Source organism: Ahaetulla prasina, chromosome 1, assembly GCF_028640845.1.
Source record: "Ahaetulla prasina isolate Xishuangbanna chromosome 1, ASM2864084v1, whole genome shotgun sequence".
NCBI lineage: Eukaryota > Metazoa > Chordata > Lepidosauria > Squamata > Colubridae > Ahaetulla > Ahaetulla prasina.
In genome coordinates this window covers 1,066,541-1,082,077 of record NC_080539.1, presented here as the reverse complement: position 1 = coordinate 1,082,077, position 15,537 = coordinate 1,066,541, and the positions used below count along the sequence as shown (strand labels likewise).

The 15,537-nt window shown below is 53.6% G+C and overlaps 2 protein-coding genes across 2 annotated transcripts in view; one reads left to right on the top strand and one right to left on the bottom strand.

Moving 5' to 3' along the window:
• LOC131188518 (uncharacterized) overlaps positions 1-7,627 on the bottom strand; it is a 22,893-nt gene extending 15,266 nt beyond the window's left edge. The window contains exons 1-2 of the mRNA XM_058163830.1: positions 7,065-7,627; positions 4,370-4,535 (exon numbers count right to left, since the gene is read on the bottom strand). Coding sequence (XP_058019813.1) covers positions 4,370-4,535; positions 7,065-7,627 — 729 coding nt within the window. The remainder of the gene's footprint in view (positions 1-4,369; positions 4,536-7,064) is intronic.
• Positions 7,581-15,537, top strand: PROCA1 (protein interacting with cyclin A1). The gene is made up of 4 exons (XM_058163928.1): positions 7,581-7,905; positions 9,635-9,767; positions 11,293-11,427; positions 12,387-15,537. Exons 1-4 carry the CDS (start codon positions 7,626-7,628, stop codon positions 13,147-13,149), a joined length of 1,311 nt encoding a protein of 436 aa, XP_058019911.1. The 5' UTR covers positions 7,581-7,625; the 3' UTR covers positions 13,150-15,537.

The window sequence follows — 15,537 nt, the reverse complement described above, 5'->3', positions numbered from 1 at the left end:
TTGGAGGTTGAATTTGGAGCCAGCAAACTGCCTTCCGAGCAGGGACAGACCGCACTCCCACAATCAGAGTGTCCTGAACAATGGGCACCCACAGTGGCAACACAAAGTATCCCTCTGCGTGCGTTGCTGGACATACCGCGCCAAAATCAGGAGAGGCTCTGGGAGCAACCTGGATGCCGAGAAGGAGTCGCCCTTAGAGACGGTCCCATCTTTCGTCAGAGCCGTTATGAGAACAAAGAATTCTTTTTCTGGGATGTCAGCGGAAGAAAAGCAACTCCTATCTCTCTCCTTCGGTCACCAGACGGGAGACCCAGAAGATCAGCAGAGCTGGAGCTGCCAAGGCCTTGAACCCAGGGGGGTGGGGACGGGGTGGGTGGGGGCTTCCTGCAGGGAGAAATGGCTTGGCTTCAAGGCTCAGAGAGAGAGGCTGAGAAGGGACCGGCCCAGACCTTGGCTGCTTTGGAGTCTGGAGCAGGGAAAGTTGGAAGGGGCAGCTCATCAACCGGCTTCCCAGAGGCAGAGAGGGAGCCTGCGGACAATGGATCCTGTGAAGGGAGTTTGATGTGCAATAGAACAACCGGGCAGTCCCCGATTTACGACCACAACTGAGCCCAATATGTCTGTTGCTAAGTGAGACAGCTAAGTGGAAATGTACAGCTGAGTATCATCAGCATACAGATGATAATCCACCCCGTCCCATTTTAGGACATTTCTTGCCACCGTTGTTAAGTGAATCACTGCAGCTGTTAAGTGAACCTGGCTTCCCCCTTGACTTTGTTTGTCGCAAGGTTGCAAAAGGGTCATGTGACCCCAGGACGCTGCAACCGTCATAAATACGAGTCAGTTGCCAGGTATCTGAATTTTGATCGCATGGCCATGGTCGTAAGTGAGAAGTACGGCCTAAGTCACCATTTTCAATGCTGTTGTAGCTTCAAATGGTCACTACATGAATGGTTGTAAGTTAAAGACCGCTGTAATTCCTCTTCCGTCAGTGGCCTCTGGGTCCTTTCTAGGGTGAGGGAGGGGATCCAATTCTCGCATCCGAGACAGGATGGAGAATGTAGGATGGGGGATTATGGGAGTTGAAGCCCACCCGTTTTAAAGTGGCCATGGTTGAGAAACACCCATCTATAGATAATCTTCAAGTTATGACCTTAAGAGAACCCACCCACGACAGTCGTAAGTCGTAACTGTAGTAAAAATTTATCATATTAAAATTTGCAGCAAAGTGAACATTGCGGCGTTAAGAGGAGCCACGGGCACAGAAGAACCTGTGAGTTATCAGCAAAACTTTCCTAAAACGTGGTCACGTGACTAGCGGACGCTGCAAACAGCTGTATCTGAAGCATGGTCACATGACTGCAGAGGGAGCCCAACGATCCAGGTCACAAGTCTGCTTTTGGGGGCGGGGTGTCGTTGGTCGTAACTTGGAAACATGGCTGGAGTCTCTCTGAATGGGCTGGACCAGGAATCCTGGGAGTTGAAGTCCACCGGTGGTCAAGCCGCCATAACCCCCCCACCCCTGGTCCAAGCGGCTCCTGGGCTTGTCCTGGAGGCAGGTGGATTGAGGGGGGCGGGGGGGCGGGAGAGCTACATTGGGGGGACCGAGGGAGTTTTAATGGGAGCAAAATTGGGCCCCATTTCTTCCCAGTCATTTCCAACATCAGGCGAATGGCCTGCAGCCAAACATTGTCAGAAGCCAAAGGTGGCTTGTCCATTGTGTGAACCTGGTTAGGGGCTTCAATTGTGTCTTTAGAGCGGGTGGGGGGGGAACCATGGGCCCTTTATGACTTGTGGGCTTCAGCTCCCAGAACTTTGGATCCAGGTCATAAGTCCCCTTTTGGGGGAGTTCGTTGTAACTTTGAATCCTTGCTCTGAATGGGCCGGAGCTCAGGAATTCTGGGAGTTGAAGTCCACAAGTCCCCAAGGGGCCATGGTTGCCCAGCCCCTGCTGCTGTTGTAGGGGTTCCGGGGATGTCTCCATCGCAGGGAGCCTGGGGTGAGGTGGGGACAGTCCGTCACCAAAAGGGTTTTCAGAAATAAGCTGGATAACCATGTGACCACCAGGATGGCCGTAAGGTTGGACTAGATGACCTCTGAGGTCCCTTCCAGCCCTGCGATTCCATGACTCCATTCAGGCAAAGAAAATCAGCTCCGCCTCCCTCCTTCAACTTTGCCTGCGACTCCCAGGGAAAAAGCAGGAGATAAGGGCAATAAAAATAAACTTGGCCGTTGTATTGTATGGTGGTTGTGCGGTACGTGGCTTAGCCTGATGTACGAATTGGGTTCTTTCGCTTGCACAACAAATAGCTCATCAGAGCCTCCCATCCTGTGGCCCCCCCGCCCCCAGCGCCTGTGTCTGCAAAGGGGAGAAGAGGCTTGGTCTTCGAGTTTATTTATTTATATCTTGCTTTAATTATTTTTATAAATAACTCAGGGTGGCAAACATAACCAGCACACCTTTGGTTGTGCTCACAACAACAACCCTGTGAGGTAGGTTGGGTTGAGAAAGAGAGAAGGACTGGCCCAAAGACACCCAGCCGGCTTTCCTGCCTAAGGCAAGACTGGAACTCACCACCTCCCACTTTCTAACCTGAAGCAAACTGCCTCTCAGCTGGCCAGCCTGTGACCTCACACCTGCCCGGTGTTCTCTTAGCCAAGCTAGCTCAGAGCAAGGTGCCACCTTCACATGCAGGAGGACCAGCGGGGGGATCCCCCCTTCCTCAGCCAAAGGGAGATGCTGGGGACCCCCTGCTGCAGTGCTGAGCCCTGGGTAACCCAGAGCAGGCTTGCCCTCCCTCCCCTGGTGTCTTGGCCTGGTGGGACCAAGCCCCAGGATGCCTGGTGCCCTCGTAGGAAACGCCCCCTCCTCTCCTTCTGGGCTTGCGTGCTCTGCTATCAGGAGAGGAGATAAGGGCCAAGGTTTCTCCTGTGATGAGGAAGCGCTGCAGCCCCGTCCTTCCTTCCAACGTGCGGAGATGTTCCCACTCTCTTCCCAAATGGCCTTGCCAGGGCCGAGCCAAGGGAAGACCGACTTTGGGCAGCCCCCGCCCCCCCTGCCCCATCCCTCTGCTGCTGACTCAGTTGTCCCGGCCGGAAGAGCAGGGGTCATGGCAGGCAAGGAGTCTCCCTGGTGCAATCTGATGGTGCCTGGATGCACGGTTAAGGCCAGGGGGTCTCCACCCACACTCCCTTCCACCGTGGGTTCCGTCTCAGGTTTTGGTTCATGGATAAGCATCTACGTGCTGTGCTCATCATACCAGATGCTCCTGGAGGAGCAGTGTTATATAGAGGGCAGAAAGGAAACGAATAGAATAGAATAGAATAGAATAGAATAGAATAGAATAGAATAGAATAGAATAGAATAGAATAGATTTTTTTTTATTGGCCAAGTGTGATTGGACACACAAGGAATTTGTCTTGGTGTATATGCTCTCAGTGTACACAAAAGAAAAGATACCTTCATCAAGGTACAACATTTACAACACAAATGATGGTCATAGGGTACAATTTAACACTTAATGATGAATAACGGAATACCAGAGTGGGAAGGGGCCTTGGAGGTCTTCTAGTCCAGCCCCCTGCTCAAGCAGGAGACCCTATACTATTTTAGGAAAATGGCCGTCCAATCTCTTCCTAAAAGCCTCCAGTCATGGAGCAAGTGGTTCCACTGGTTAATTGTTCTCACTGTCAGAAAATTCCTCCTTAGCTCCAGGCTGGCTCTTTCTTCAATGAGAGGAAAGGAAAGAAAAGGAAAGGAAGGGAAGGGAAGGAGGAAGATTAGGAAAAGAAAGGAAAGGAAAGGAAAGAAGAGAAGAGAAAAAGAAGGAAGGAAGGAAGGAAGGAAGGAAGGAAGGAAGGAAGGAAGGAAGGAAGGAAGGAAGGAAGGAAGGAAGGAAGGAAGGGCAAGGAAAGGCTTGACCTCCTCTCTGCCCCATCTCACAGCCTTCCTTCTTCCTTTGGTGCCCCACAGCAGAACTGGGGAGGGGCCCTTCCCTCCCTTCCCTCCCTGGGTGCCTTCTCTGCTTGAGCTCTGGCCGTCTTTCATGTGCAGCCAGTGGCTTCCTTCCCAGAGCAGCATAAAGACCCCATTGCCCACCGAGCCTGGACTCCAACACCCCCCCCCGAAGGTCCGTTCTCTGGGCAACATGAGGGAGCTCTGCTCAATGGGAGAAGGACACCCCCCACCCCCGCTGGCTGCTGCAGAGGCTCCCCAGCCAGTGGGGGTCCTGTGGGGGGCTGCGTAGGGTCCCTGGCCACTTGGCTGGCCTCCCTCTGAAGCTCAGCACTTCTGGAAGGAGAGGCTGGGCCTCCCTGGGGTGGGGGTGGGGCAGAAGCAGCCCTTTCCTCCCAGAAGGTAATGGGAGACCCCTTTGCGTCCCATTAGGCTGCTGGGCTGAGCCAGGGCACTCAGGTGGCAAGGTGGGCATCTCTTGGCTTCCACTGCAGCCGTTGGCTCTCCTGTTGGGAGAGGCATCTCTTGGCCAAACTGGTCAGGCACTTCGGCTAAGCCACTTTTCGGCCCGCGATCAGGGCTGGAGGTGGAGGTGGGGTGATGATGGTAACATCCAGTTTTGGTCCCCACATTGCAAAAAACATCTTGAGACTTTGGAAAAAGTGCAGAGAAGAGCAACTAAGACGATTAAAGGCCTGGAGGCTAAAATATGTGAAGAACGGTTGCGGGATTTGGGTCCGGCCAGAGTCCGGCCAGTCTAGAGAAGAGAAGGACTGGGGGACGGATGGACATGATAGCAGTCTTCCAATATCTCAGGGGCTGCCCCAAAGAAGAGGGAGTCAAGCTATCCTCCAGAACACCTGAAGGCAGGACAGGAAACAATGGATGGAAACTAACCAAGGAGAGAAGCAACCTGCGATTAAGGAGAAACTTCCTGACAGTGAAGACAATTAAATTCTGACTGTTTTGCCTCCAGAGCTTGTGGGAGCTCCTTCACTGGGGGTTTTCAAGAGGAGAGTGGGCAGCCATTGGTCCAGAACGCGAGGGTCTCCAGCCAAGGTCAACCGAGTCTCCTTCCTCCCTGTCTTACTTTCTTTAAAGTCCAACCTTCAGAACCAGGGGTAGCTATGGGGAAGGGGATAGAGCAGGCTACCCTTCTTTCCCAAATCTAATGTCTTTTGGATGAGCAGGACTTCCCTTCCCATAATCCCCTTCCCTCACCTGGAACCCAGAATTCTATCTCCAGCTCAGCTCCCTTTCTGCATCTTCCTGTAGAAAGGAGCAAAGCAAGCTTGGCTTTGGTCTCCTGGACCATCTTTCCAACTACTGTTAGAATCCCAGGGCTGGAAGGGTCGGTGGAGGTCATCTAGTCCAACCCCCTTGCCCAGGACAGGGGCCCTTAGACCATCTTGGACAAATGCTTGTCCATTTTTTCCCCCCAAGGACTCTTTCCGGGGTCCATCTGGCCTCTTTCGGGAGGAAAGTGATGGGTTTGGTGCTCCTCAGAGCCACCCCTGATGCACACCTGGGCTAGTTTCTCCCACCCCCGCCTGCTAATCAGCTCCCCTTGAGAGTTGGCAGTTGAGGTGCTCAGGTCTCCCCAGATATTGGGGGGTGAAGGAGTAATGGGGCTGCTTGCAAGGAACGCCCTTGTGTCGTGCATAAGTGACACACATAGTCCTTGACATACAACGCTTCATTCGGTGAGCCTTTGAAGTTATAACAGCACTGAAAAAAGTGACTTATGAACCTTTCACAGCCATGACCAATTGCAGCATCCCCTTTTAAAATTTAAATTCTTAAATTCAGGCGCCACTGGCTCGTATTTATGACGGTCACAGCGTCTCGGGGGTCACATGATCCCCTTTTGCGACCTCCTGACAAGCAAAGTCAACAGGGAAGCTGCAGGTCGTAAAATGAGGCGAAACTCTCTTAACAGGCATCTTGCTTAGTGACAGAAATTTTGGGCTCAGTCATAGGTTGAGGACTACCTATAACATAAAACCCAGGCAGGGATGCCATTTCATTGTCAGGGTATCATTTTGACCCCCACCCCAAGAACCGGTGCAGGTAACGGCTGGGTATTTCAGCGTCTCTTGCCCGAATCCCCCTGCATGAGCCCCCAAAGTCCTCCATCTTCCCTGGCAGCGGTCAGTCTCTGGGGCAAGAGGGGGACACCCTGTTGACCCCGAAGGGGTGGGGATAGGCCTCCATCCCGGGACAAAGCGCTCCATCGCAGGCAAAGAAAAGGGAGAAGACCCACTGCTTGGAGGCTGCCTCCTATGGGCCTGGCAAGATCACCCCATCACGGTTGCCGCAGCAACAGGGCCTCAGCCCACCGCCTTGGAAGCCAGGCATGAATTCAAGAGATGGGATTGGGGGGGGGCGAGGGGGAGGGGGAGGGGGAGGGAGAGGTAACTCTCGGTCAGGCAGGGAAAGTGGGCAGCAGCCTTACCAGCCCTCCTCTCCCCTACGTGGTGTGAGTCTCTCGGAGGGAAGGGAGAAAGGGGGATCTACTGGGTGGGGCGCCAGGGAGGGGGGGAAGTAGAGGAAAATGCCCCTCCCTTTCTCTGGCTCCTTGACTGAGTTTTATAGCATCGTAAGAGGCTTTCTGAGGCCAGGTTTCAGGCAGGGAGGGATGTTTTGGTGGGTCGGTGGGTGCCAACTTTGCAACAGGTGAAAAACTTTCTGGTTGGCCAAGTAAAGGAATTCATTTTTTAAAAAGTGATTGAAAAAGTTTTTGAAAGTTGTTGAAAAAGTTTTTGACAAGTTTTCAGAAAGTTTTAAAAAGTTTTCAAAAAGTTTTTAACAGCTTTAAAACTTATACAACTTGTTTTAAAAGTTTTTGGCAAGTATTTCAACAACTGTTTGAAAAAGTTTTCAAGTTTTCAAAAAGTTTCTAACAGCTTTAAAACTTATGCAAGTTGTTTACAAGTGTGTAAATGGCTGGGGAGGCCTTGGAGACTCTAAAACCATCGTAAGCCAAAGAATCATAAAAGTAGGATTGTGCCAGGCTGGGTGACGATGAAGGCCAGGTCAGAGGAGAAGAGGGGGACTTAAAAGGTCTGCTGTCTGTCCTTATCAGATCTGGACCTTGCCAACACCTGACCTTGCCAGATCCAAGGCCAAGCATCCCCCCCCCGGGAACATGACGCTGGTTTGATCAAACATTGTGACAGCTTTAAGCCTGGCCCGCAGCCACATGGGCCTGGAGTGCCTGGGGTGGTGGTGGTGGGCGCCCAGCTCCCCATAGCCAGGCAGGTCCATGGGAGGGAAGGTCTCCCCTTTGGGAGCCCCAAAGGTGCCCTGAAACGATTGTAATGTATTGAGTTGATCCATGGGCTGCTGGCTGGCAGTAACGGGTAGACTGCAGCTGCACCTGGAGGCTCCACTGGCACAGCCAGCTCTCCTGGAAAGAGTCTTTCCCTGGCCGTTCCGCCTTTGGGGAAGATCGCAGCCCCACGGAAAGGCCGCCCACCAAGCCCCCAGCTTTGGGACAGCCCTCCCGGGAGGGGGGGGCGGCAGCTGCTCCTCCCCCCCGCCCCCCCTGGAATCAGGCCACCGCTCGGCGGGGCTTAAAAGGCAGCGGGCCCGCGGGCGCTGTCTTTGCGCGGTGGTGCTGAAGGAGGGTCGCCCGGCGGCCGGCAGGAGGGAGCAGTCGGCGCGCACCATGGGCTTGGGAATGGCAGCGGCGGCAGCGGCGGCGGCGATGCTACTGGCGGTGGCCGGAGCCGGATTGCCTCCCTGCTCGCTGGACAGCCGGGGCAGCGACGGGCGGCTCTGCGCGGAGACCGGACCGGAGGCTTCGGCGCTGCGCGGCGGGGGCGCCTTGGAGCGGACGCGGGATGCGGGCTCGGCCGGGGGTCGTCGGCGAGCCAAACGGGGCTTCACTTACCCGGGGACCCTCTGGTGCGGCGCCGGAGACATCGCGGAGAACTACGAGCAGCTGGGTAGGCGAAGGGGGGACCCCCGAGAGTCCGGGGCCGCATCGGAGGGCGCCCGAAAGGGAGCCCGTTTGATTGGTCTCATGCTGCGTCTTGTGGCGGGGAGTTCGGTAGGGAGGCACCCTAGGAAGTTGTTTATTTTTTTTTTTATTTTTTTTTATTTATTTGTCACAACAGTATATATAAGCATAAGCATGAAATAACTATACGATATATAAGCATATATATAAGCATAAGTATGTAATAACTATTCGAAATTGAATACAATCAAAGGGAACATTAGGACAGGAATGGTAGGCACGTTGGTGTTGCCCAAGCGAAGGGCTCTGCTGCCAGATGAGGCGGGTGGGCAGCACCCGCGGGGCTTTCAAGGGGAGGGCGGGAAAGACCCAGCGCCAGCTGTGGGCAGAGGGCTGTTTTGGGGGCTGTCTTCCCCACACTCCCCCTCCCCTCCCGCCCCCTCCCCCAGCACTGTAAAGTCCAGCCGGTGGTGTAAATGGAGAAGTCTGGGAGGACAAGGAACTAGAGAAAAAAACTGGAATTTTCTGATGTTCTAAAATGTGGAAAATGTTCTATGGGGAAAAACTGGAAGGATTCTCTGACTCCCACAAGGGGCGAATGGCTGCCAGAGTTGGTGGAGTTATTAGGGATGGCAAAATTGTCGGCTTTGATTTAAGAAAAAAACACAAATTAATTTTGTTTCCACTGGGAAACCGCTTGTGGACTTTGTGCTGGAGGTGGGGAAAAATTAAACTTTGATTTTGGATTTTGCTGCTTAGGTAAGTTTGGTTATTATATAAATGGCTAGGACAGGGAGTTCTCCACTTACGACCACTACTGAGCCTGAAATTTATGCTGCTAAGCGGGACATTTGTTAAGTGACTTTTGCCCCATTTTACAACTTTTCTTGCCATGTTTGTTAAGTGACCCGCCGCAGTTGTTAAGTGGGTCACACGTTTGCAAAGTGAATCCGGTTTCCCCTTGACTTCACTTATCAGAAGGTTCCAAAAGGGGATCATTGTGACCGTCATAAACATGAGTCAGTTGCCAAGTATCCGAATGTAAATCACATGACCCTGGGGATGGTGCGATGGCCATTAAGTGTGAACAATGGTCATTTAAGGGCCGGTTTAGCTCACGCTGGTAAAGCCTGTTATTAAGAACACAGTAGCCTGCAATTACTGCAGGTTCGAGCCCGGCCCAAGGTTGACTCAGCCTTCCATCCTTTATAAGGTAGGTAAAATGAGGACCCAGATTGTTGGGGGGGCAATAAATTGACTTTGTAAAAATATACAAATAGAATGAGACTATTGCCTTATACACTGTAAGCCGCCCTGAGTCTTCGGAGAAGGGCGGGGTATAAATGTAAACAAAAAAAAAAAAAAAATTTTTCAGTGCCACTGTAATTTCAGCCATTAAGTGAACTGTTGTAAGTCGAGGACCGTCTGCATATATGATGCAAAAGTAAACAGTTAAAGTTGTATCTTATTACTTTCTTCTTGTGCCAAAAAGAGTCGGAAGTCAGTGCTCATCTTTTCTCTTTTATCCTGCACCCTTCCCTCTTCTCCTTCTCCTATTATTCTCCTCATTTTTCTTTCTATTTTTGTATGTTATATTCTGATAAATAAAGTTTGACCACCAACAACGGAGCTGTCTGGGGTGGGCATTGTGGCCAGGAGGGGAAAGTCCTGGGGGCTGCTCCCCCCTTCTAACCACTCCCCCCCCCCTCCCGCAGGAGAGCACCAGGAGACGGACAAATGTTGCCGGGAACACGACCACTGCCAGCACCTCATCTATCCCTTCACCTACAAGTATGGGCACCGGAACCTGCGCTGGCACACCATCAGCCACTGCGATTGCGACAGGAGGTGAGGAAGGGCGGGCACAGGCAGGCAGGCAGGAGAGACCCCGATTCCCCCCCGAGGAATCAGCAACACCCCCCAGCCCCACGTGCTATGAAAAAGGCCACAAAAACACGACTGCTAATATTTGTCCTTTTATTACCTCTTAGTTCCCCCTTCTACTGGTTGCTCGTTTTTAGTGTTACTATTTTCTCTGTTGTTTTGCAAGGATACTGAGAGCTTGTGCACCGGAGACAACTTCCTTGTGTGTCTAATCACACTTGGCCGAATAAAGTATTTTATCACATTGTACAATATTCTATTCTATTCTATTCTATTCTATTCTATTCTATTCTATTCTATTCTATATTGTAAATCTATTCTATTTTTAATTTTGTATTCTATTCTATTCTTATTTCTATTCTATTCTCAATTTTATTATCTTCTCAATTCTATTTTCTTAATTCTTTTCTCTTTTTTCTTTTTAATTGTACTCTAGTCTTTTCTCTTCTCTTTTTTATCTTTTCAATTCTATTTCTCTCCTCTTAATTCTCTTTTTTTCTCCTCTCCTCTCTATTTTCTTCTTAATTCTATTCTTCTATTATCTCTCATCTCCTCTCCTTAATCCTCTCCATTCTTCTCCACCCCTCCTCTTGGTTCAGCAGGCAAGGCTGGCTAAAGGAAAGATGCCAGGATGCATCTCCACCATCACCATGGTAACCATACCTAAAAAACCCATCCTTTCACCCACAGAGGGGCTTTTCCTGGCAGTCTGTACCCTTGGGATCTCCTTGTAGCCTCCCATCCTAATAGCCAGATTCAATCCTGTTGGTTTGGGGCATCAGCCATGATTGCTGGGGGCTGCAAGGGAGGAATGGTGGGGCCCTTGAAGTTGGCTTTGGACCAGGCAGACTCTCTGACCCAGTGCTAAGAGGAGGGCAAAGGGGGCTTTGCACAATAAGCCACAAATGGTGGTTGATCACACTGGAGGGTTTCTGATTTCAGCTGTGGTCCTTGGCCTGGATATCAGGCTAAGGCAGACATCACACCCGCCCCTTGCAAATCGGGCCCCAATCCAGCCCCCAATAGCATGCCTGGGAGGGCCCTGGCCTGGCTCCCAAGGCCACCAATCAAAGGGCAGGTGAGGTGACTCCGAAGCCCATCCACGCTCAGCTCTGTTGCAATGAGCAGCTTCAAGGGAGGGGCCAGCAATTGCAAAGCGTAAAACCAGGGGCATCCAACTTTGGCCACTTTTTAAGACCTGTGGACTTCAACTCCCAGAATTCTGGAAGTTGAAGTCCACAAGCCTTAAAGGGGCACACCCTTGGTGTAAACGCCCAAATTTGGCAGCCTACTTTGGACTAATAAAAAATAAAAATGGCAACCCCCCCACCCCCCAAGCCTGAAACCGACCTGCCAATCTGTCGTCTGAATGGAGGCTTTCACCGGAAGGCCTCCAGAGCGTGGGAATCGCGCAGCAGTGCATGCTGGGTGCAGAGTCCGTTCCAAGACAAAATCCCCAACGCCCCCCACCCCCCACAATCTCTTCCAGGCTGAAAGACTGTTTGAGTGCCGTGAACAACACCGCTTCCCGGGTAGTGGGACAAGCCTTCTTCAACATCATCCAGGTGCCGTGTTTTGAGCTGGTCTACCAGGAATCCTGCGTGGAGTCTTACCTCTATGTTTGGTGAGTGGGGGTCTCCCCCTTGGCCAAGCCCCACCCCAGGTCTCCTCTGCAGAAGGGTCTTGGTCAATGTCCCACCCTGGCGAGGCTGCAGCGCCACTGCTCTGCGCCCCTAACCAGCACTGACATTTTCTCTGAAATGTTATTGGGTTTCCTGCCTGGAAGCAGCTTGGACTGAATGACCTCAAAGGTCCCTTCTGACTCGGTTATTCTAGTTAAAAGGGGTTGGGCGTGGAAGGCTCCAGGCGATCCTTGACTTACGACCATAACTTTGCTAAGGAAAGTAAAGGGAGTTTTGCCCGATTTTATGACCTTGCCAAGGTTGTTAAGTGAATCACTGCAGTCGTTAAGCAAGTCGCATTAAGCGAATCCGGCTTCCACCTTGACTTTGGTTGTTGGAAGGTTGCAAAAGGGGAGATCACGTTCGACGCGCACACCCAGGCACACTCACAGAGAGGAGATTGCAACGGTCACAAGTATGAGCCAGTTGCCCAGCGTCTGAATTCGATCACGTGACCATGAGAATGTGTGAAAACAATGCTAAGTCACTTTTTCGGTCACTAAACAGATGGTTGCAAGTGGAGGACTGACTGTTTCAGGGCTGCAGACCCAGCGTGGATGTGCTGTGGGTCAGCAGGGAACCATGGGCGGTACGTGACTAGAACTTAAGTTGGACCAGTTGCTTTAAAGGAGCAGCGTCCAAACTTAGCCACTTTCAAGACTTGGGGACTTCAACTCCCAGAATTCCATAGTCAACTGGCTGACTATGAACAGAGCTGGCTGGGGAATTCTGGGAGTTGAAGTCCCCAAGTCTTAAAAGTTGCAACCTTTAAACCCCTGCTTTAAAGCAATCCAGAGTTAGGACCCTCCCCCCCCCCCGCTGGGTCCTGGCTCCCCCTCTTGCATTTCCCCCCTCCCCGCCTTGGAAAGGACCCCACCCCACTCGCCTCTTTCCTTCCTAGGTGCAAGAACTACAGTCGGATGGCCGTGGCCGTCCTGAAGGATCCGGTGATGTTTGACCATGGAGGAGAGCGGATCGACGCCCCAGCCACCCGCCGGCTGCAACCGACCTCTTCCACCACCACCACCAGCACCACCCTGTCCCGCAAGACCCACTTCCGTCCACTGGGGAACTCTCCTCCTCCTGCCTGGAAGCCAAGCCAGGCGGCCGAGAGGTGGCCCACCCAGGCCGGCCCGAGCCCCTTGCCCCCAAAGCTTCGGAAGGGCAAAGGGAAAGGTGGAGGCCGAGGCCGGAAAGGGAAGGGGGCCAAGCAGCAGAAGAAAAAAGGCCCCTGGGACAAGGCGGGCGCCCCCATCGCCCACCAGGACCCCGCTGGGGAGGGAGCCCCCCTGAAGCTGCTGGCTGGGCAGGAACTGGGGAAGGGGGACGCCCAGGACCCACACAGGCACCCCCAAATGGGACAGGGGGACTCTTTCAATGCCATCTTGAGTGACGAGCCCGGCCGAGGAGGGAGCGAGCCGGATGCTGCTGGGTTGCCTGAGAGCACGCAGACGGTCCCGCAAAAGGGCCTCCCCACCACTGGCCCCTCTGGGGTGAGGAGGAGGAGGAGGAGGAAGAGGAAGAGGAGGAGGAAGCTGCAGAAGGAAGAGGAAAGCTTGCCAAGGCACCAGAAGCACTCCATGGCCGGCAGAGACTTGGAAGAGGGAAGGAGGGAGGGCAACGTAAAGGCGGAGCAAAGCCCCCCCACCCAAAGGCTGGGCTGAAATGTGAACAGACTTACAGAAATGAGAGACTCGCCTCCCAAAGGGGCTTTTCCCAAAAGGCAACTGGACTTTCTTAAGATTTCCCCCCCCCCCCCTCAATTGAAAACGTTTCACTTCTCATCCAAGAAGCTTCTTCAGTTCATGGAAGTCCAAAGGTTGTCTTCTGGAAAAAGCCCCTTTGGGACGGCCGTGAGACCTAGAGGGTGGAGAATCTCCGTAGACAAGAGAGTTGGAAGGGACCTCGGAGGTCTTCTAGTCCAACCCGCTGCTTGGGCAGGAGGCTCGATGCAGAAGACCAGACCTGCTAGGTTGGCCTCGATGGACAAGGAATAAAAGCCGATTAACTATGCTCTGGTGCCCTCCATCCAGTCTCCTTTTGCAAAATCCCTTTCGTGGGGAGGGGGGGGAGGGGGGAGTTATCTGTCCTGAAGCGGTCAGTGGGGCCAGCTGGCCACAGACACCTCCGGCTACTCAGCCTGCTCAAGGCTCAACCTGGCCCCCAGAAGGCCTGGGAGTTGCTTGGCGGGGTCTGCACCCACCCAGCCACCTTCTCTTGAGGCAGCTGCCTCTTTTAAAGCCCAGCGCCTTACCAGAAAGCAAATTCATGGGGGGACAAGGTTGCCTGCTGGTCTCCATCTTTTAGGGTCCTCCCCTGCCCCCCACCCTAAATGGGGTTCTGGTTTCACTGGTTTTTTAAACCAATCTGACCAGATGGTCATTGCTGGCTCTGGCTAGCCTGGCTGAGCTGATCTTTTTTTTTATATATATATAGCAAAAACCGCCTTCAGTCTCAGAAGAAAAAAAAAAGGGGGGAGAGAAGGGACACAATACCCTCAGGAAAACACTGGGGGGGGGGGGCAGAAGACATCAAGAAGCTCCCCAGTTGTGAAATCAGGACACGCAAGAGGAATATCTTGAATTCCGCCCAATGCCATGCCAGGTCTCTGCCCAACCTACTTGGGGGTCGGAGGCCCAGCCAAGTGGCTTCCTTGCTCCCCACCAGCTGCCCCCCTCATGCCGACTCCTTTCTCTCCGTCCTGCTTTGCTCAGGGGCAACGAACAAGGGCTCCAGCCGAGCTCCCCTCCAGCTGGACATGGGCCACGGAGACCAGCTTGCTGGCACAGGAGCCGCTTGTCCTGGCTCTCGCCCTCGGGGCCCTGGGCAAGTCAGAAGGGTGGGCCCAGCCATGCTCCTCCCCAGGGGTGGGGGTGGGGGCTTCAGTCAGGGCGTAAGAGCAGCAAGAGGGGCAGCTTGACTGGAAGGGACCTGGAATCCAGGGAGGCCTATGGGATGAAGAACCCCTTCCTGCTGCTGCTGCTGTGTTGGGGTCGAGGGGGGAGCTGGTCTTTCCCCTTCAGCAGGGGAGGGGCCTGAGCCCCTGAAGGGCATCCCATCTTTGCTGCACACGCCAAGGAAAGCAAAGTCCTCCCCTGCCTCCTGCAGCACCATCTGCTTGGCCACCGGCTAAGTCTGCCTCGGGGCCCCAAAGGAACGTGGCCCCTGCCAGCAGCTCCGTCAGTGGCCGGTCACCTCTCCCGGCCTCCTGTGCAAATGCGCTAGGGCAGGGGGTCAAACGCAATTTCATTGAGGGCTGCATCAGGGGGGTCTTTGACCGGGGGGGGGGGAGTCGTGGTCCGGGTGGGCGTGGCCAGCTTGACGTCACCTGTGTCCGGAGGGGGGGGCACCTGTGGTGGCCAAATGCTAAGGCGGGAATTCCCTCAGACCCTCATTATCATCTCTTCCTTCCACCTTCCCTTCTTTTTCTTCGTCTTTCCTCTTCTCTCTTCTTGCATGCCCATTTCCAGGCCAGCCCCGAGGCCAGATCCAAGCACCCCAAGGGCTGCATCCGGCTGGTGGGCATCGAGTCTGGCATCCCTGTGCCAGGTTGAGACTGTGGGCAATTCAGGCCAAAGGATGGAGGGGGACTGGACCCCCCTGCAAGAAGGGATGAGAAAGCCCCACAGCATCCAGAAACCTCCAAGGGGTTTCTAGCAGTCTCCAAAGATATCAAAGATCCCCGGCTCTGACCCCCTGAAGGCCAAGGGGCTGCTGGTCTCCCAGAGGAAGAAGAGCCAAGAGCCTGGGTCCCCCAGAACACCGTCTGCTTCTACCAAAGCAAAGCCAGCTGAAGAGCCCCCCTTGCGCCCAACACACCCGGGCTGGCTGGAGGAGGCCGAGTCTGCCAGGCTGGCATCTCAGCTCCTCCTCTTTCCAGCTAGGAGGAAGAGGAGGAGGAGGAGGAGGAGGGCTCCGTAGAAACACCATTTATTTCTTTTGCTGTCGGGAGGGGACATGGGGGGAAGGAGGGGGAGGGGGGGAATAGAAGACGCTATTTGGCATTCCAGCCCCTGCCACCGACGCTCCCTTCCTCCTTCACAAAGGCGGCC

Coding starts and splice junctions, on each gene's coding strand:
- PROCA1 (XM_058163928.1), top strand. CDS start 7,626: ATGGGCTTGGGAATGGCAGCGGCGGCAGCGGCGGCGGCGATGCTACTG. Junction 7,906..9,634: donor GGAGAACTACGAGCAGCTGG/GTAGGCGAAGGG, acceptor CCCCTCCCGCAG/GAGAGCACCAGGAGACGGAC. Junction 11,428..12,386: donor GAGTCTTACCTCTATGTTTG/GTGAGTGGGGGT, acceptor TTTCCTTCCTAG/GTGCAAGAACTACAGTCGGA.